The 21,278-nt window shown below is 36.8% G+C and overlaps 3 protein-coding genes and 3 long non-coding RNA genes across 9 annotated transcripts; 3 read left to right on the top strand and 3 right to left on the bottom strand.

Annotated features, from left to right (window-relative positions):
- Nucleotides 1-2,072: 2,072 nt before the first annotated feature.
- LOC111383809 (hexose carrier protein HEX6-like) lies at nucleotides 2,073-2,578 on the bottom strand (the record flags this gene model as incomplete). Its single annotated transcript, XM_023007972.1, has 2 exons — nucleotides 2,377-2,578; nucleotides 2,073-2,269 (listed from the first exon to the last, which is right to left on the bottom strand). Coding segments are annotated over exons 1-2 (327 nt in total), but the record flags the coding sequence as incomplete, so codon positions are not given.
- A 622-nt stretch (nucleotides 2,579-3,200) lies between these two features.
- LOC111383813 lies at nucleotides 3,201-3,933 on the top strand. Its single transcript, XR_002700808.1, has 2 exons — nucleotides 3,201-3,510; nucleotides 3,644-3,933. It is a non-coding gene; the product is annotated as an uncharacterized LOC111383813 (long non-coding RNA).
- Nucleotides 3,934-5,765: 1,832 nt separating this feature from the next.
- On the bottom strand, nucleotides 5,766-7,570 carry LOC111383815 (hexose carrier protein HEX6-like). Its single transcript, XM_023007974.1, has 3 exons — nucleotides 7,392-7,570; nucleotides 6,962-7,284; nucleotides 5,766-6,245 (listed from the first exon to the last, which is right to left on the bottom strand). The coding sequence occupies exons 1-3, from the start codon at nucleotides 7,519-7,521 to the stop codon at nucleotides 5,766-5,768; spliced, it is 933 nt and encodes a 310-aa protein (XP_022863742.1). The 5' UTR covers nucleotides 7,522-7,570.
- A 665-nt stretch (nucleotides 7,571-8,235) lies between these two features.
- LOC111383810 lies at nucleotides 8,236-13,760 on the top strand. Of its 4 annotated transcripts, XR_002700806.1 has the most exons (7): nucleotides 8,236-8,532; nucleotides 8,684-8,825; nucleotides 9,947-10,669; nucleotides 11,939-12,018; nucleotides 12,119-12,228; nucleotides 12,373-12,590; nucleotides 13,165-13,760. It is a non-coding gene; the product is annotated as an uncharacterized LOC111383810 (long non-coding RNA). The 4 variants fall into 4 exon arrangements; XR_002700803.1 differs by having other exon boundaries at nucleotides 11,939-12,228; XR_002700805.1 differs by having other exon boundaries at nucleotides 8,666-8,825; nucleotides 11,939-12,228.
- A 1,667-nt stretch (nucleotides 13,761-15,427) lies between these two features.
- LOC111383812 lies at nucleotides 15,428-16,870 on the top strand. The gene is made up of 2 exons (XR_002700807.1): nucleotides 15,428-16,091; nucleotides 16,252-16,870. It is a non-coding gene; the product is annotated as an uncharacterized LOC111383812 (long non-coding RNA).
- A 1,936-nt stretch (nucleotides 16,871-18,806) lies between these two features.
- On the bottom strand, nucleotides 18,807-20,112 carry LOC111383814. The gene is made up of 2 exons (XM_023007973.1): nucleotides 20,091-20,112; nucleotides 18,807-19,987 (listed from the first exon to the last, which is right to left on the bottom strand). The coding sequence occupies exons 1-2, from the start codon at nucleotides 20,110-20,112 to the stop codon at nucleotides 18,807-18,809; spliced, it is 1,203 nt and encodes a 400-aa protein (XP_022863741.1).
- Between the last annotated feature and the right edge of the window lie 1,166 nt (nucleotides 20,113-21,278).

The following is a 21,278-nucleotide window of genomic DNA, read 5'->3' as shown; positions in this document are numbered from 1 at the left end:
ACATATACTCATTTTAATAGTTAAACTTTAGGACAAGATAGTTCAATGAGAGTGCACAACAACTACAGCCAACTTCACTGTTCGATAGCGTGATTTTTTTTTCTTTTTTTAAATCATTATACGTATTAATCACGAAAAATAAAAGTACATACTTGAGAGGAGTTGAACCTAACCTCTAAGTACCTACCAGATTTAATATATGGCCCATGAATTTTTATTTTCTATTGATACCGACACACTACTGAAGATGGACTCTGAAAGCATGATCCTGCCCATGTTTCTTTTAAAGAAAAAATTGCTGTCGATCTTCATTTTGAACTTTCATCCAGAAATACAGTTATTCTATTATTTTTTCAATGATAAAAGTTTATCAATGGGGCTACAGGGACAGGCTGAAATACAGGGTCGAAAACAGGCATTTAACATATACTCATTTTAATAGTTAAACTTTAGGACAAGATAGTTCAATGAGAGTGCACAACAACTACAGCCAACTTCACTGTTCAATAGCGTGATTTTTTTTTTTCTTTTTTTAAATCATTATACGTATTAATCACGAAAAATGAAAGTACATACTTGAGAGGAGTTGAACCTAACCTCTAAGTACCCACCAGATTTAATATATGGCCCATGAATTTTTATTTTCTATTGATACCGACACACTACTGAAGATGGACTCTGAAAGCATGATCCTGCCCATGTTTCTTTTAAAGAAAAAATTGCTGTTGATCTTGATTTTGAACTTTCATCCAGAACTACAGTAATTTAATTATATTTTCAATGATAAAAGTTTATCAATGGGGCTACACGGACAGGCTGAAATACAGGGTCGAAAAAGGGCATTTTAAAATGTGACATGGCAATAAAAAAGGGGTTGATAAATGTAAACCCTGTATTTCAGCTTCTCCCTCCCAACGTCGAACCGGATGGAGACCCAAAATCCAAATCCAAGCCCTTCATCTCTGTCATAATGCCGCGCGTTCACCGAATGTGGCGCCATAGCAGACCAACCAAACAGGTCGCCATCCGAGTAGAAGTGGGAGAAATGGGTAAAGAAAAAAATTGTGTCTCCGACAATTGAAACCTCAGAAATCAAAAGCTCAAAATCCCTGTTTCCTTCCATCTCCGGTTCATCGAACGTGGAGCCATAGCAGACCGCAGTGGCGAGAAATTTCTGTCTAAAGCAATACAGGTATTTAGCTCTACATTTTTGTCATAGATAATCTCTCCAACTTGATCTTTCCTAAATAATTTCCTCAATTTTCAAACTTTCGATCTCAATTTTAGACTAATTGCCAACATTTATATTAACTTTCTTGATGTAACGACTATAATGTTTCTAGGAGCACGGCAAGGGAAGGTGCTAGAAAGTAGAAATGGGGGTGGAGATCCAAGAACATCATGACGCGGCCAAGGAAATAGAGAAGAGTCTACTGGAGCTTCACTAGATGTTTTTCCCTGTAACCAAAGGAAAAATTGGCCATGAAAAGTCTCCATTTGGCAACAATAGTCAAATTTATCTTAACTGTCGAAGCGTTAGGCAACCAATCGGATAGCCCCACACAAAATAATAAATAAATAAATAATAATAAAACATGATTTTGAAGTTGGAACCGACCCAAATTAAATTAAAATTAGGGCACTGTTAATAATTAAAATAAATATTTTGGTTTGCCATTTTAGATGTGTGGGGACATGGCTTCTTGGATTGACTAAATTATTATTATTATTATTTGTGTGCTTGTCAATCGTCATCCACCTGTCACTATCATTTTGTATATTTTATTCTAGGGAAAATTGCAGTAGCGGTACCAAATCTTTCGTTTATTAGCAGACTTTGCCTAGACTTTCATTTTGTACCAGCGAAGGTCCCAAACCTTTCATAAATATGCAACCGAAGTTTAGATGGATGGAATCCATCCATTTCACCGTTAGTTGACCAAAGAACTGACTTTGATTCCAATTTTGACCATATTAGTAAGGGCAAAATAGTAACTTGAATATTATCCCATTAATTAAATAAGTTAAATAGATAAATCATAAATAAAAGAAAATGAAAGAAAGAATGATATCTTCCGACCAAAGGTCCTAGTGACCGGCGAAGCAAAGAAAGAGGCAATAAGACCAGCTATATAGAGAGAGGAAGTGAAAAGTGTCAACAGTTGGCTATCAAATTTGCAATAGTTGCTTATCTTCGTATCTTCCTTCATTTTGTCGTATACTTGTGGAAAGAATTCCTTCAGAAATGATTCCATTGAGGTCAACCCACCTTCACACGAGCATATAGAATTTAATCAAACACTTCAAATTATTTTCATTCAGTATTTAATTCAATCAGTTCATCAATGGTAGACAAGAAACAAGTAGATAAAAAACCTGAAATTCCAAGGTCATAACCATAGATTATTCCTCCAGTAGCAGCAATCATGCAAGATAAAACCAGAAATCCTGTAATCTTGCCAGCATATTCCCTGCCATCACTTTGAATATCCAGCCCAACTGCCATGTCAAATTGCAAGCTAATCACTCACTGCATAAAAAACTGGCCACAAAGTGAGATATATATATATTTAGACGTGGCTCGAGGTAAGATTTAATTATTTAAATAAATATTTTTTTTCCTTTCAACGAGAGCAAGCAAAGTCCAGTTTTAAGAAAATGTGCATGTATAATGCCTATGACTGAAAAATGATGTCACAAGGATGTGTTAAAAACAAGATTTAAACAAACATATACTCATTTTAATAGTTAAACTTTAGGACAAGATAGTTCAATGAGAGTGCACAACAACTACAGCCAACTTCACTGTTCGATAGCGTGATTTTTTTTTCTTTTTTTAAATCATTATACGTATTAATCACGAAAAATAAAAGTACATACTTGAGAGGAGTTGAACCTAACCTCTAAGTACCTACCAGATTTAATATATGGCCCATGAATTTTTATTTTCTATTGATACCGACACACTACTGAAGATGGACTCTGAAAGCATGATCCTGCCCATGTTTCTTTTAAAGAAAAAATTGCTGTCGATCTTCATTTTGAACTTTCATCCAGAAATACAGTTATTCTATTATTTTTTCAATGATAAAAGTTTATCAATGGGGCTACAGGGACAGGCTGAAATACAGGGTCGAAAACAGGCATTTGAAAATGTGACATGGCATAAGGAAAAAAAAAAAAAAAAAAGGTTTGATAAATGTAAACCCTGTATTTCAGCTTCTCCCTCCCAAAGTCGAACTGGAAGGAGACCCAAAATCCAAATCCAAGCCCTTCATCTCTGTCATCATGCCGCACGTTCACCGAATGTGTCGCCATAGCAGACCAACCAAACAGGTCGACATCCGAGTAGAAGTGGGAGAAATGGGTAAAGAAAAAAATTGTGTCTCCCACAATTGAAACCTCAGAAATCAAAAGCTCAAAATCCCTGTTTCCTTCCATCTCCGGTTCATCGAACGTGAAGCCATAGCAGACTGCAGTGGCGAGAAATTTCTGTCTAAAGCAATACAGGTATTTAGCTCTACATTTTTGTCATAGATAATCTCTCCAACTTGATCTTTCCTAAATAATTTCCTCAATTTTCGAACTTTCGATCTCAATTTTAGACTAATTGCCGACATTTATATTAACTTTCTTGATGTAGTGACTATAATGTCTCTAGGAGCACGGCAGGGGAAGGTGCTAGAAAGTAGAAATGGGGGTGGAGATCCAAGACCATTATGACGCGACCAAGGAAATAGAGAAGAGTCTACTGGAGCTTCACCAGATGTTTCTCGACATGGCAGTAATGGTTGAGGCACAAGGTGAGCAATTTGATGTAATGTAATGTAATTATATGTGTCAAAGCCTGTGTCATCTTCAAACATAAAAAACCTGCTACTCAAGGTTATCAATGTCAATTGCTTATTGTAATTTAATTATTTGCATTTCTCACTGAAGTTCCATTTCCCGAAGGTATAAAATGCATTTAGTAGCAGCCTGAAGTGATCTTTATAACACAACTGAAGAAGTGAAGTGAAACAAATAGTTCAAAATACATCTACTATCACAAAATAAACCAAAATGTTGTCGTCGGGTTGCTGTTCGGTCTTAGCCAAAGTGTGATTTTCTTTGGTTCCTCAAAGCCCCTAAAAAATTGATCTTCACTCTTCTTCACACTTAGTCGAACCGTATAATAGAGCTGCAAAAACCCGCCACTGAAGTGTAGCTCGCGTACATTTGTCGAAAGTACTGATACCTTTGACCTCAGCTATTAGTATGTCTTCATTGCTGCCTGGTTTCTTAGTGGAAAAAACATGATATTAAACAAAAATGAAGAAGGAAGAAGAACTTAATTGTGTTCCAAAAAGTTGAATGTACATTACATTTTGCTGTGTATAAATAGACAAATGACGTGAATTATTCAACAGCTTCTCAACAAATTCTAACTAACTCCAGCTGTATTAACTATACACAATTGACCCGTGGACTAGATCATACTATCTCCAACTATTCTAACTGTCTAACTGAAGTTCCAGCTGCATCTCTTGCACATGTATTCGATGGTGAGTTATCCAAAGTTGCTAAATCTATTACATGAGAAGTAACTCATTTTCCAGGCTCTCAAAATCAATTCTCAAAATAGAAGCAGAAATTACTCCTCTAAACATTGGAGAGTGAAAAGAAATGAAACTGCAGAATTTCTCCCTATTATCTTTGTTTGCGAACTTCCGAAATCATTAAAGCACTGAAACATTTATCCTTAAAATAACAAAGCTTAACGAATAATCTTGCAAAGATCCAAACGTCAAAATCCAGAAGATTAAAAGGAAAAGCCCAAGATGGTTTACCAATGGACTTCTTGATTTCAATTTGGAGCAAAACGATTTCTTCACCAACGAAAACAGATTTATTTGAGGCTGATTTTTCTATGGATTTTGAACAGGGAGATTTTTTCTACCCTGCAAATGAGTGGGATGAACTGGGATCCAATGAGATTTTTTCCTTATAAAAAAATGAGGGTTAATCCAAACCGGTCCAGTCCACTGTGCAAAGCTTCCCTCCAAAAACATTATGTCACGCCAGATTTTTCAAATCCCTGTTTTCTACCCTGTATTTTAACCTGTCCAAGTAGCATTTTTGAAAATTTACGTCTCTTCTCTCTCTTAAAAGAGAGGCTTTGGGGGTGTGCTGTTCATTCATGTCACACGACATTTCACGCCTAGCTGGTTCCACTTTTCATGAACAGGTTTAACTGTTCACAAGATATCTGGAGATTATTGCTTTGATTTCTTGCAATGCCTCTATTTCTCTTCTCGCAAAGCAAACCCTTGTTTTTCCTCCCTCATTGTGACGATAATCAACACGTATTTGATTCAAACTGGTTTTTCTACAATGGCTTTACGTATATCACTGTTGATAGCCATTTCCCTAACCCAATTTGGTTCGTTCTTTCAAATCTAAGAAAAATTTCCCCCCCAAATGCTCTGCAAAATTGGAATTCTCGGAAGATCCACAAAGGGAAGAACAACAGTCGACATTTGAATGGATGGGTTAGCCATCATCACCATCAACACCAAACGCTGCTATCGCTTTCTCTTCAACTATCTTTAGAGACCATCTCGATTTAACTGTTGTTCATGGGCTCAAATCCAAAGCCAGAGGCAAGGTAATTTCTTTTGTCTTAAAAGGAACAAAAATAGAGGAATTTGTTTGCCCTAATCTGCCTATTATTCTCTACATTTTCCATTACTTTAGATTGAGATAGATAGATATGGAGAGACCTATTAGATATTATTTGATGCAGGTACATGTTTCATTGAAAATAAATTCACTTGTAGGAAGAACGGAATTGCTATTGACATAACGAGTTGAGGCCTATATTTTCTTTGCAACAGATTCTTAAACGGGTGTTTGACAGACTTTGAAGCATTACTTGCTTTTATGAGATCGTCTAGTTCTACTTGGACATCATCAACACCTCGGATTCTTTGCAGCATTCGTTTGGCCTTTTCGTGATCATTTTCGTGCTCAATTAGGCTATTTGGTGTCTCCGGGAGGAAAAACGCCCCAATAGTCAGAATTGCAGCAGGGGCTGCAGCCATTGCTAATGAAATTCGCCAACCCCAACCTCCTCCGATTTTAACAGCACAATAGTTTATGAATGTGGCTAGTATAAAACCAATGTTAAGACAGATTTGAAAACCAGTGTTGAAAGCTCCTCTGTATTTGGAGAGTGCCATTTCTGAGAGGTATAATGGAATTGCCTGCAGATAATAGATGTGAGATTAATATTTAGTTTCATAAACCAGGTGAAACAATTGTTTTTGTCTTTTACTCTATAGTAAATTTATTGAAATTCTAAATATAAGATTCTCGAAAAAGTTTCTTTAGATTTATATATTTCTGTTTGAGCATCAAAAGGGAACCACTGCATTTTTACAATACTATTTGCTATCAGCATTTCTAGCTAGAGAGTATTTTTTTTCACCTAGAACACTTTTTTGAAGGCTCACATGGTACGATTAGGTCGGATTAGCCCTTCTGGTTTGTACTTCTTTTCTGAGTAAACCTGTTTCTGGTTTCAACGAATTCCCTAATACTATTTCCTGCTTAGACGCTTTGTTCCCATTTCTTCTCCATTTATGGTATATTGTTTAGGCCAAAGGAAACAGAAGAACGAATAAGTGATTAAAGAGGGTCGAGTATCCCTTAACATGAGGGCAGAGTTCATTATTTTCCAATTAAAGCCTTCCAACGGGCACAATTTCTTTATATACGGGTGGCAGCGTGACTAGAGCCCGGAACCTTTATGGCTTTACCTGCTCTAATATAATTTGAACCACTTGATATAAATGTTGAAGGTGATAGACAAGGACTCGTGTTTAAATAACGCACTCAACATAATACTAGTCACTAAGATTACTAGATTGCTAAAATGTCACACAACACAACACAACACAACACAACACTGTCTAATTACCTGATTTGTATAACCCAGACCAATACCGAGCAAAACACGACCAAGCAATAGCATGTAAATATTATAAGACGCTCCACCAAGGGTAGCACCGGCTATCAATGCCGTTCCACCAATCAAGATTGATATCTTCCGACCAAAGGTCCTAGTGACCGGCGAAGCAAAGAAAGAGGCAATAAGACCAGCTATATAGAGAGAGGAAGTGAAAAGTGTCAACAGTTGGCTATCAAATTTGCAATAGTTGCTTATCTTCGTATCTTCCTTCATTTTGTCGTATACTTGTGGAAAGAATTCCTTCAGAAATGATTCCATTGAGGTCAACCCACCTTCACACGAGCATATAGAATTTAATCAAACACTTCAAATTATTTTCATTCAGTATTTAATTCAATCAGTTCATCAATGGTAGACAAGAAACAAGTAGATAAAAAACCTGAAATTCCAAGGTCATAACCATAGATTATTCCTCCAGTAGCAGCAATCATGCAAGATAAAACCAGAAATCCTGTAATCTTGCCAGCATATTCCCTGCCATCACTTTGAATATCCAGCCCAACTGCCATGTCAAATTGCAAGCTAATCACTCACTGCATAAAAAACTGGCCACAAAGTGAGATATATATATATATATTTAGACGTGGCTCGAGGTAAGATTTAATTATTTAAATAAATATTTTTTTTCCTTTCAACGAGAGCAAGCAAAGTCCAGTTTTAAGAAAATGTGCATGTATAATGCCTATGACTGAAAAATGATGTCACAAGGATGTGTTAAAAACAAGATTTAAACAAACATATACTCATTTTAATAGTTAAACTTTAGGACAAGATAGTTCAATGAGAGTGCACAACAACTACAGCCAACTTCACTGTTCAATAGCGTGATTTTTTTTTTTCTTTTTTTAAATCATTATACGTATTAATCACGAAAAATAAAAGTACATACTTGAGAGGAGTTGAACCTAACCTCTAAGTACCTACCAGATTTAATATATGGCCCATGAATTTTTATTTTCTATTGATACCGACACACTACTGAAGATGGACTCTGAAAGCATGATCCTGCCCATGTTTCTTTTAAAGAAAAAATTGCTGTCGATCTTCATTTTGAACTTTCATCCAGAAATACAGTTATTCTATTATTTTTTCAATGATAAAAGTTTATCAATGGGGCTACAGGGACAGGCTGAAATACAGGGTCGAAAACAGGCATTTGAAAATGTGACATGGCATAAGGAAAAAAAAAAAAAAAAAAAGGTTTGATAAATGTAAACCCTGTATTTCAGCTTCTCCCTCCCAAAGTCGAACTGGAAGGAGACCCAAAATCCAAATCCAAGCCCTTCATCTCTGTCATCATGCCGCACGTTCACCGAATGTGTCGCCATAGCAGACCAACCAAACAGGTCGACATCCGAGTAGAAGTGGGAGAAATGGGTAAAGAAAAAAATTGTGTCTCCGACAATTGAAACCTCAGAAATCAAAAGCTCAAAATCCCTGTTTCCTTCCATCTCCGGTTCATCGAACGTGGAGCCATAGCAGACCGCAGTGGCGAGAAATTTCTGTCTAAAGCAATACAGGTATTTAGCTCTACATTTTTGTCATAGATAATCTCTCCAACTTGATCTTTCCTAAATAATTTCCTCAATTTTCGAACTTTCGATCTCAATTTTAGACTAATTGCCGACATTTATATTAACTTTCTTGATGTAGTGACTATAATGTCTCTAGGAGCACGGCAGGGGAAGGTGCTAGAAAGTAGAAATGGGGGTGGAGATCCAAGACCATTATGACGCGACCAAGGAAATAGAGAAGAGTCTACTGGAGCTTCACCAGATGTTTCTCGACATGGCAGTAATGGTTGAGGCACAAGGTGAGCAATTTGATGTAATGTAATGTAATTATATGTGTCAAAGCCTGTGTCATCTTCAAACATAAAAAACCTGCTACTCAAGGTTATCAATGTCAATTGCTTATTGTAATTTAATTATTTGCATTTCTCACTGAAGTTCCATTTCCCGAAGGTATAAAATGCATTTAGTAGCAGCCTGAAGTGATCTTTATAACACAACTGAAGAAGTGAAGTGAAACAAATAGTTCAAAATACATCTACTATCACAAAATAAACCAAAATGTTGTCGTCGGGTTGCTGTTCGGTCTCAGCCAAAGTGTGATTTTCTTAGGTTCCTCAAAGCCCCTAAAAAATTGATCTTCACTCTTCTTCACACTTATTCGGACCGTATAATTGAGCTGCAAAAACCCGCCACTGAAGTGTAGCTCGCGTACATTTGTCGAAAGTACTGATACCTTTGACCTCAGCTATTAGTATGTCTTCATTGCTGCCTGGTTTCTTAGTGGAAAAAACATGATATTAAACAAAAATGAAGAAGGAAGAAGAACTTAATTGTGTTCCAAAAAGTTGAATGTACATTACATTTTGCTGTGTATAAATAGACAAATGACGTGAATTATTCAACAGCTTCTCAACAAATTCTAACTAACTCCAGCTGTATTAACTATACACAATTGACCCGTGGACTAGATCATACTATCTCCAACTATTCTAACTGTCTAACTGAAGTTCCAGCTGCATCTCTTGCACATGTATTCGATGGTGAGTTATCCAAAGTTGCTAAATCTATTACATGAGAAGTAACTCATTTTCCAGGCTCTCAAAATCAATTCTCAAAATAGAAGCAGAAATTACTCCTCTAAACATTGGAGAGTGAAAAGAAATGAAACTGCAGAATTTCTCCCTATTATCTTTGTTTGCGAACTTCCGAAATCATTAAAGCACTGAAACATTTATCCTTAAAATAACAAAGCTTAACGAATAATCTTGCAAAGATCCAAACGTCAAAATCCAGAAGATTAAAAGGAAAAGCCCAAGATGGTTTACCAATGGACTTCTTGATTTCAATTTGGAGCAAAACGATTTCTTCACCAACGAAAACAGATTTATTTGAGGCTGATTTTTCTATGGATTTTGAACAGGGAGATTTTTTCTACCCTGCAAATGAGTGGGATGAACTGGGATCCAATGAGATTTTTTCCTTATAAAAAAATGAGGGTTAATCCAAACCGGTCCAGTCCACTGTGCAAAGCTTCCCTCCAAAAAAATTATGTCACGCCAGATTTTTCAAATCCCTGTTTTCTACCCTGTATTTTAACCTGTCCAAGTAGCATTTATGAAAATTTACATCTCTTCTCTCTCTTAAAAGAGAGGCTTTGGGGGTGTGCTGTTCATTCATGTCACACGACATTTCACGCCTAGCTGGTTCCACTTTTCATGAACAGGTTTAACTGTTCACAAGATATCTGGAGATTATTGCTTTGATTTCTTGCAATGCCTCTATTTCTCTTCTCGCAAAGCAAACCCTTGTTTTTCCTCCCTCATTGTGACGATAATCAACACGTATTTGATTCAAACTGGTTTTTCTACAATGGCTTTACGTATATCACTGTTGATAGCCATTTCCCTAACCCAATTTGGTTCGTTCTTTCAAATCTAAGAAAAATTTCCCCCCCAAATGCTCTGCAAAATTGGAATTCTCGGAAGATCCACAAAGGGAAGAACAACAGTCGACATTTGAATGGATGGGTTAGCCATCATCACCATCAACACCAAACGCTGCTATCGCTTTCTCTTCAACTATCTTTAGAGACCATCTCGATTTAACTGTTGTTCATGGGCTCAAATCCAAAGCCAGAGGCAAGGTAATTTCTTTTGTCTTAAAAGGAACAAAAATAGAGGAATTTGTTTGCCCTAATCTGCCTATTATTCTCTACATTTTCCATTACTTTAGATTGAGATAGATAGATATGGAGAGACCTATTAGATATTATTTGATGCAGGTACATGTTTCATTGAAAATAAATTCAGAGAAGATCCTAACATTGGTCCCTTGAGTTTGAATTATATGGTTTTGTAATTAGAGAAGAGTTTAAGTTATTTCAAGTTCAGTCTTCTCACTTCCTCTCAATTTTAAAACGTAAGGATTGAGAAAATATAATTTTTAGTTGTGATGCGTGGTTGATTGGTTGTTGTGGTTGATTTTCAGTGTTATTACTTCTTCACTGAGTCTCAACTATGATCTCTTCTGCCTTCCTTTCAGATTTGATGAAAAAGTTGGGATTGGAAAAATACCATTTTTTGAGCTGTGAGGTGTGGTTGATTGTTTTGGTCAATTCGTGGTGTTATTACTTTTTCTGATATTGAATGATATTTTGCAACATTATTTTGTATGTTTACAAGTACCCATGGATAATACAATTAACAATTAAACTCTCTTAGATTTTGTGCGATTTGAGAGTAGTAGAGGGAAAATAGACTAGAAGGGAATGGAGAATTTTCAACATTATGATTGGTTAAATGGGGGAGAGTGTGTTGGATTGGGGGGGCCTTGTTCCACAAAAATACGCTACTTGGGGGATTTACTAGGACTAACAACTAAAAGGCCTAAATTTTGAAGTGATCGTAGAAACCAATCACGTTCCGGCATAAATCCCATTATTCTTCTAGAAGAAAAATAAAAATTGCTTTTAAGATGAGTAAATTCCTAGATATAATATGTGAACAAAATTCTACCCTTAACACCTATGCCTAAGGGAGGAGATGTTCTAGTTGTACAACACATTCTTTTTTCTTCATAGAATATATTGTTTCCTCTCCATTTCATCCTAATTTTCCCTCTATTCCCTAATCCCATCCCCTCAAACCAAATAAATAGATCGATGTACTATGTATTCCATGTGACCATCAAGCTCTAATCTCATATTACTTAAGCATGAAGCCACATATGGCTGTGTATGTTTCAAATTCCAAATCTAATGGATAGCTTGATTGATGATGACTCTGTCTGTACTTGACATGTTTCTGCAGTCATTTGCATTTACCATAATTTTCATTGTTTACTTTAGTACGGTATGGGGACCATAGTGTCTTGTCTATTGAGCACCTATTCAATTGCACTGGTTTTATTACAGATTTGGAATTGGTCTAACACACGAAGATCAGAATCATCAAAGCAACTAGAGGAGCTAAAGAGGAAGGCAAGAGTGGAGAGGTTTTTTAGCATTGCCCATTTCTGTTTCACAACTTGCAATTTTCACTGGATTTCTTGGTTTGACACTTTAGCTATCTTCTAAAATTTGTGATTTGTCCAGTCTGCATTTGTAGACAAGAAAGCAAGGAAAAAAGCTAGGCTTCCATGGTTTGGATCGGTTACCAAGGTCGATTCAGCGGAGGACAATAAGAAGAAAGCAAGAACAATCAGGTTTTTAACAATGCCACATTTTCCTTTCATCATTAGATCTTCTTAGAGGAATGTAATTGCTAAATGATCCATATTTCCATTTAACCAAAAGAAACTCTGAGACAGTTTTAGTATCCAATTCAATTAGTCAATATTATTTTACAGGTCCTCGCAACGACATTCTGGTTCCCTGTGAGTGGCAAATGATAATGGAAACACAGAATTCTTAAGTTATTGCAAACCCCTTATTTTAGGTTCCAGATGATAATATTCTTCTATTCATTCTTTTTCTGTATTGATTTCTTCTTGCAAACTTCAAAAAACAACTATTGCAAGAAAGGCTGATCGAGTGACCTATTTAACTTGAAGCCTCCATTAAAATGGTAAGATGGTTTTCAAGATATTTGATATTTTTGAACTGATAAAATTGCCATGCACTTACACTTCAGTTAACTACCATGTTCTCCTTTACATCAATTCTTTCTTTTCTTTTCTTTTTTATTTATATTTCGAAGTTTGAAATAAAGTATGCAGTTATTATATTCCATTAATAATTGTTTTCGATAATAGATACACGCATTTTGCCTTCTTAATTTCTTGCACCCATTCAATGCATACAGCATTCCCTTGTTGCTGTTACCAGCAAAGGCAATTCACAGCATTTGAAGCTGTTTAGCGTATATTACTATGTAAAGAAAGACTTGGTTAGTTTCGAGGTCGGAGATTGGCAAATGCTTCAGACCTTTGCACGACTGGACAATTGCTCGGAAACCTTCATCAAGTGGTTGCATTGTCACTTCATCAAGTATGATTGCATTAAGAATGCCTAATCTAAAATGAATAACTGGGGGAATCTTGTAATAAGTACAGCATTGGTCATCTGCTGACAGAAATAAAGTAGTGAATTAAGATTCGGATAACCAGCTGATATTGCAACTAATCCTTTTTCTGTTACAGCTGCATCATCTACACCATTGAGATTTGACGAAAAGACACTCGATTCTTACAATTCTTTGCATGTGGATGCCACAACACTGAGCCGTTTATCTCCAATTGAATCGAAAATCGGTGACATACAGTTTCAAATGTCAAAATTCCTGGATTTCAAGTCTGGAACACTGGCCATAGTGCTCTCGCTGAAGATGAAACTGGAACACAAGGTGGAACATAGGTCATACTACTCCGGCCCTAGATGAAGCAAGAACTCACGGTTGGAACACAGATTTTAGTACTCTTGTTCTAGATGAAGTTGGAAGCCTGGAACACAAAGCTAGACACAGGTTGTAGTACTCCAGCTGAAGATGAAGCTGGAATTCAAGGCTGGAACACAGGCTGTACTGTATTCAATTGAAGGAATCTGACCTTCACCAAGTAATTGCTGGTATAATTGTACATTATATGATATAGCCGGGGAAGACAACAACTCATCTTAAGAAGGTTTAATAAATTTATGTATGCATATCCTTGTCTATTATCATTTTGGTCATGTTAAATCCGATTACTTTCATGTATAAAGAAAAGAAAATTTTTTATCCATTATTGATACTGCACTAGATTTAGTATTGCTTTTATAGGGATACATTTGTGAAGATTGAGACTGGTGAAAGTCCAAATGACAAGAATGACAGAGGTCTGTTCTCTGCATTGTCATTAAAATGAAAACTTTTTCCTGTTCATTGGGGCCTTTTTCACGCTAAGATTTTGAGTTGTGATTTTGCTGTTTGTTTTTGGCAAAATTTACGACTGCAATCACAGAGGACTTAATTCAGAAATTTTAACTCATAAATCGATACTCTAGGCCTCATTTTAATTGCTGAACATCATCAAAAGGACTAATTTTACTGTAGTTTTATGTTCGAAAATAGAAAATTAATATGCATGGATAACAATTTATTGCTTCAAGTCTACTTACAATATAGATTTAATACGTATGCATTTAATTCCCCCCGAAAGGGGTTACATCAACTTTTAGCTTACATGTACAAGGCTCAAAAAAAATACAGCGATTTAGAAAAATCCATCTGAATTAGATTAATCTTTTTATGTATGAATTGCCTTCCTAAAAATTGAAGGCAAACCATTACCCTTTGCATTCTTTTTGAATAAATTTAATGACAGTATATATCTTTTTAATTTGATGTATAATTGGGGAAGAACGGAAAAGAAAAAGGTAAAGAACAACAGCATTTTGTAGGAATCTATGAATTTGTGGATAGATCTTTGCTCTCTCTCTATCTGGTGGCAGTGGTACTGAGATCGACTACGAACCCAGTAAGGTGTGTCGTGATCCCTCTCTGTATTCTCCTTCTAGATATGCCTCAGATGACTCTGGTTGGTTTCTATCCTTATTTTGTTAGTATTAGTTGGGTGATTCCCTGAACCTCAACCCTAATTTTATTATTTTTCACTCTTATTCCGTTGTATATGTTTTAGCATTCAATATAACCTTGTTAGTATAGAAAATATGATTTTTATTTGATCTATTCACAGTAATAATCTGTCTCGTAATATGCAAGTGCCATTAGTTTGAAATTTTGAACAAGGAAATTAAATTAGGTCTTGTGTATGTTTTAGTTGGGTTTTTATTAAGTTAATGTGCAGTCTTATGGTTTGAGTTTAATGAGTTCAAGGCTGTTGAGGAAGATCCAATCTACTTAAGCTTGAGCTCAAATTCAAGCCCGTAGCTCCATTCAATCTCGAGCAACTCTTACAAAAAACTTGTAACGCTTTGAATTTTCTCATCAAAGATAAATAAACAAGCTCAAGTTTTCTTTTAATATCAACAAGAAATATTAGCATGGACTATTGATCCCTTTATGAATGTAACATAATTCTTTATTAAGCCATTGTTTTGATTTTTTGAGAAGCGATCTTGTTAAAAGTCAATTTTATTTTTTATTTTTTTTGAGTGTTTGGCCAAAATGTAGGAAAAGATATGAGTCTACTTCCAAAATTATTTTATTGGGATATTGTGTTGTTAAAAATGAGCTTGGGAAAAAGTAATTTTCAAAATAAAAATCAAACAAGGGTAAAATTTGTGAATAATCCTACTATGCAATGTCTATCAATCAACATTTTTTGATTTTACCAATTCGATGTGTTTTACTTCGTCTTGTTTATATTGAGAAGATATCTGTGGACTTCTCAACCTCGTTAGAGTTCTAAGTTGGTATCCTTTAATTATATTCTATTTATTTCATTTGTAATTCTTTTGGAGTAAAATGGCGGAAGAAATGTGAGTAAAAAGTTTCATCACTCATTGAACTTTGCCTTCGGTCATGATGTAGTCACTGAACTTTGATATGTTTCTGGCTGGTCACTGAACTTACATGAAGTGACCTCCATCCATCACTTAGCAAACAGCCGTTGGAAGGGTGTCTAACGTGGCATGACGGTAGTCTACGTGGCACGTTAGCAACATCTCCTCTAAATGAAAACACGACTCCGTGGCTGGAGAAATCACGACTTTCACCAAATGAAAATGAAAACACCACCACTTCAAATGAAAAGCCCTAATCCTATCTCAGAAATTGAAATTCCCAAATCCCTCGCTCAAACCCGGCAACGAAGAAGAACCCTAGGATTCGATTCCCCTAAATTCGATTTCGAAAAGCTCGAATTTCAGTCCCAAATCGCGATTTCAGTTAGTAATGAAGCTTTTTACTCATTGAAAAGCCATAATTCCAGTCCCAAATTGCGACCAAAGGAGAACGATTTTTAGCGAATTGAACTCGATTTTTCAGCGATTTCCAGTCCCAATTGAACCCAATTTTCAGTGACTGGAACCGAGACGCATCCTCGTCTTCGTCTTCCTGGCAGCACGAAACTGATTTTGCTCACAAACCCACGGTTCGGTAGCCGACATTTTTCAAAACGAGAAAGAGGTAACAGGGGCATATGTGAATTTGTTACCTGGTTTGAGATTTGCCTGAATGTGAATTTGTTGCCTGCTTTGAGATTTGCTAGCAATAGTCTTTAGCTTGGCCTGCGGTTACTGAGAACTATTTCCATTATGTTAAGTGGTCATGATATTGGTGATTGCAGATCATGATACGGTTACTGAGAACTACATCCATCTGTTTGAGCATATTTTAAGTGGTCATGATATTGGTGATTGCAAATGTGATGCCCAGTTGCTTGTGCTTTTCATGTAGAAGGAAAATTGAGCAAGTCTGGTTGATGAATTATTTATCTGAGATGGAGTGGAATACGAGGTGGGATTGGTAGAACTTTGTTATGTTCGGCTCCAAAGTGATTGATAGCTCCAAGAAGGTAGTATCAGCAGAGTGGATGAGTATGGATTATGGGGAAATTTCGTTCAATTTGTCTGGTGACGGTGGGAATAGTGGTGGTTCTGGTTAGGAAGTTGGGCATGGTTCTATTGCTAAGAGCTCAATATCAGCTTCTTCAGATTCTTTACCAAAGGATGGGATGAAAACTCCCAATTTCAATTTTCAGGCATTTGAGGGCTCTGCTGGAGATTTTAGCAAGAAAATTGAAAGCAACAGAAATCAGATTTCAATACATTTATTCGTAGTATTTTGCTTCATTTCTAACTGTGCTTGTTTCGGCTTAGTATTTTGCTTCGGTTTTATGTACCTTTATTTGTAATGATGTTCACACTAATTCAGTTATTGATACAAGATCTTATTTACTTGTTCGAGTTTGCTGTCCTATTTAATGGCAATTCACTTTTTGGATGCTTACAACATCACCGAAATCATTGTCATCAACTCAAAATGTTTAACCATAAATGGAAACAGTATTAGTCCCCTGCCATCTTTGCCATCTCCCTGTTTTAAAGTCACAAAAATCACTACCATAATAAATTGTTGGGATATCATATTACTACAACATATTAAACTGCTGGGATATCATATTAACCGACTGAATGTGAGATATCATCGAAATAATATTCACTGCCATTTGTTCAGGTACAGGAAATATTACTACCACACACAAAATAATTCCTCCATCTTTGGTTCATTCATCCATACAATCATTGAATGATTCACCTAAAGGAACTTTTGAAGGTACTGAACATCCTATTTCCTGACCAAATGAAGGGCAGTCCAACCAACTTGTACAGCCAGCAACAAACTTAGAAGTTCTAAATAACAGGAATATTGCCATGGACAAAAACCAGTGTATTTCATTGATATCCCATCATCAAAAGGCCTACACCCAATTCAAAATGCGTTCTCAAAAGTTTAAAATTTACAGCTAGCTAATTTTATGCAGCTAACTGGAATCATTCCTAACTCACACACACACTAGAGGACATCCAAGAAATAGTTTAACAAAACATACAGACTCCAATGACAAAAAAGCCACCATGGCTATTTCAACATCAGCAATGTGTTGCAACTCATTGACCAAAAGTAGCTGCTGGTCCATATTCTAATATCCTTGTCGGCAATCCTCTAGAAATCGTAGGCGTAGGCATGAATTGCATTTGATTTTCTTCCATCCGGCCTTGGCTCAATGGTCCCTTCCCTCTTGTTGCAACCAATTTACCTTGCCAAACACAATTATTAAAACCGAACTATAATGATTAATATCGGCCAAACACAATTAGTAAATGACACCACAAAATGCAACTAGTCCTTATCTTACTTGTTCATTTACCAATACATTGCAATTATTTTCAACTGGTTGTATTTCAGCTTCTACCCAATCCTGCGGTAAGATAGAAATTAACAATATGACATTATTCAGAATGAATGTCAGACTTAAATGCACAAATAAAATGGTACGCTTACATCAACTGGCGCATTTGCACTGGAATGATATCGCTTATTGTGTCCCTTCAATCCACATTGCGAGCAAGTCATCGTCACAACCCCCTTCTTCTTCACATATGCTTTTCCCTTCGTGCACACAACCATTTCTTCTGCCTGTTTTCGCCTCTTTTTCTGTTTTTTCCCCTACGAGGCACGGTCCACTTGGGGGGAAAAATTGTAGATGCATCTACTTCAGGCCACAATAATTTTCCATTAATTGGGTTCACAATATTATTGTAGCATCCCATGTATGTCTCAATACTATAACAGTTGTCAACGAAATCTTCGGGTTGATTCCTGCAGTCCCGTATCACGGCAACGGCATGCATACATGGTATACCTGTGATATCCCATTTTCTGCACGCACATGTTCGTTTCTCGAGATCGACGACAAATGTCCCATAACTGCATTCTACTTGCCACTTCGGCCCCCCTGAAAAGTGCAAAATACATTCCCTTGACATATCGCTTGTCTTATCCAACTTTTTCTGAATCTTTGGACACAAACGACCATGGCATCCTACCATCTTATCTCGCCTTTTCTGTATTCTTGTCATGAAAGTCATATGCACCGATGTCAGCATATTCAGTATCAACTTCTCTCTGTCCTCTGACAATGTCTTATTGAACACTTCGTAGCCATTGTTAAGTACCATATCGCTCTTCGAACGCACCGAAAAATGTGACTGACTCCACTCCTGAGGGTGCCTCTGTATCAACCAATTATAAGCAGCAGTACTCACATCGCGAAGTTTTTGTATCCACATTTTAAATTCGGTGACGGTTGTGGACTTCGCCGCACGCCAAAGATAATCCTTAAGAATTTTGCTCTTGAATCCCGCATTGAAAAAATTTGTGTACAGATGTCGCACACAATCGATGTTCTGCCTTCGGGAACAATTCATCACATATGTTCTGAAGCCCCTTTTGCTTATCAGTCATCAATGTCCACCCGCATCCATTTTCCATTTGAATATCCTCAGCCAGAGACTTCATGAACCATCTCCACACCTCCGTATTCTCTTTTTCGACGACGGCATACGCCACTGGGTAAATACAGTTATTAGCATCCTGTCCAACTGCCGTTAACATAATACCACCAAAACAACCCCGCAAATGGCACCCATCAACACCAATCACTTTCCTACAACCATCCCTAAACCCGGCTTTGCAGGCACTAAAGCATATATATATTCCCTTGAATACTTGCTCATTCAGGGTGATGAATACAGAAGATCTTGGGTTTGTTCTATAAACTTCTGCAGCATATCTCCTCAATAGGCCAAATTGCTCCTGCAAGGTACCGAACAGGATCTCCTTCGCATATTGCCTTATCTTACAAGCAACATTTCTACTTATTTCCGTCTTCAGATCATTCCTTACAGTCGCCAAAATGGACTTTGTCTTCCAATTAGGATCTACTTTAAATTGTTCAATATATCGATGTGTCAAGAAAATGTAGTTGCAATGTCTGTTGTTTTTACTCCGTGTGCATGTGTGTTCTTGCGTGTAAGACTTCACTTGCACCGTCTCAGTCTCGTTCAACTTCGAAGCCCAAATCCTCCAAGAGCACCCCGGTTTGCAAACTCCTCGAGCTCTTTTCCTATCATTACACCTCAACTTCACATTATATCCGTTTAGAGCACCGTAACTTCTCACCGCGCATCTAAACTCTTGCATTGATCGAAATAGTTGTCCAACCTCTAACTTCGGATTTCTCATATCCGTCTCAGCAAAGAATTCAGGGAAGCGATGACCAACCTCTTCGTCTGATGAACATTCCAGCATTAGCTCTTCGGAGGATGGATACTCCAAGTCATCAAATGTGTTGGCCTCATCCATTTCCCCTCGAAGCACTACTGCTTCACCTTGTCCTACTATGTTGTTGTCCATACCAAATTCAATACCGTCTATCACATTAAGATCATACAGCATATCGTCTTCCTCAGAGGCCATATCAAGATCCGATTGAGAGAAGTCAGAGTCTTCCTCACCACCTGTAAAAATCCGTGCAAAAAAATAAAAATAAATTAAACCAAATATATTTCTTCCACCTCTAATGTAGACAATTAAATCAGCTGCTATTTGTTGTGTACTTACCTCCACTTTGGTCTCCCTCCATGAGTGCAACTGAAACAACTTCAAGGGAGAAGAAAAATCGCCTGAAACTGAAACAGTTTCTAAAGATCCTTGCCTTCACTTGTTGAACATTTGTCGAGCAAATTCAAAAACTGCAAAAATAACCATTGCATCATACTTATGCATCCACTTCCAAAAAATTCAATAACAATAAATAGAGGAAAAGATAACACCAGTACTGGAACTTCATCATATTAACTTCATGAAAAACCATAGAACTTCATGATATTACAGTACATTTTCAACATCATTAATCAAAAAAATTCAATACTGGTAAATGAAAGATAATACCAATAAGCCCAACTTCATGATATTTTCAACATTTAATTTCAAACCAGGTCCACATTGCATTACCAAACTCAGATTCGGCCATTCAAAATAGCATATGGAACTTCTTGACATTACCTCTTTCACGATGTCGAAGAACCTTCAGGCCGTGCGTGGATGGTTTCCGGGTCACTTGGAAGACGGCGACACTCTGCAAATCAAATTGAGGGAGAATTTTGACGGGAATAGATTTAGGGCAGGGGTTCAGAATTTAGGAACAATGGGGATTTTGATTCTTTCAGCGAAGGATCGTGTTTTGTAGCTCGAATCGTGTCCACGTTGGCCGAGTTTGATGCCGTCAATTGCCACTTCAGCTGCCGTGAAGCCACGTCGGAAGGTTTCAAACGGCTGGGACGCCGGGTGATGAACGGGGCAGTGAGTTTGGGAGTTGGGTGACCCTTCAGCCGCAAGTATGAGTTGGGTGACCACGACATGACAAAGGGGAAAGTTAGGTGACTACCCAAACTTTTTACTCGAAGAAATGTTGTTTCTTAGGAATCTTATCTATGAGCATGCTGGCGAGTGCTATCTATGGAAAAATATATTCGATTGTTGTTATTTTAGAGATGAAGTGTTTATCTTACGCAAAAATGTGTTCTTGAATTGTCTCTAAAATATCTTAGTTACATATAATTCTGAAACATAAGATGACAATTTTTTTAGAATTTAGAAATCTCTGTCATGAGGCAAATATGCGGACTTGTTACATAATTAGTCTAAAATGCATTTAAAAAAAGTAATGCTATTTATGAGTAAATAGGCAAAAATGACTGGTTTATATATTTTTTATACTTTTACGCCGTTAATTTCCTGTAGAAGGCT

Source organism: Olea europaea, unplaced genomic scaffold, assembly GCF_002742605.1.
Source record: "Olea europaea var. sylvestris unplaced genomic scaffold, O_europaea_v1 scaffold2764, whole genome shotgun sequence".
NCBI classification, from domain to species: Eukaryota; Viridiplantae; Streptophyta; class Magnoliopsida; order Lamiales; family Oleaceae; genus Olea; species Olea europaea.
This window is presented reverse-complemented; position numbering and strand designations above follow the sequence as displayed.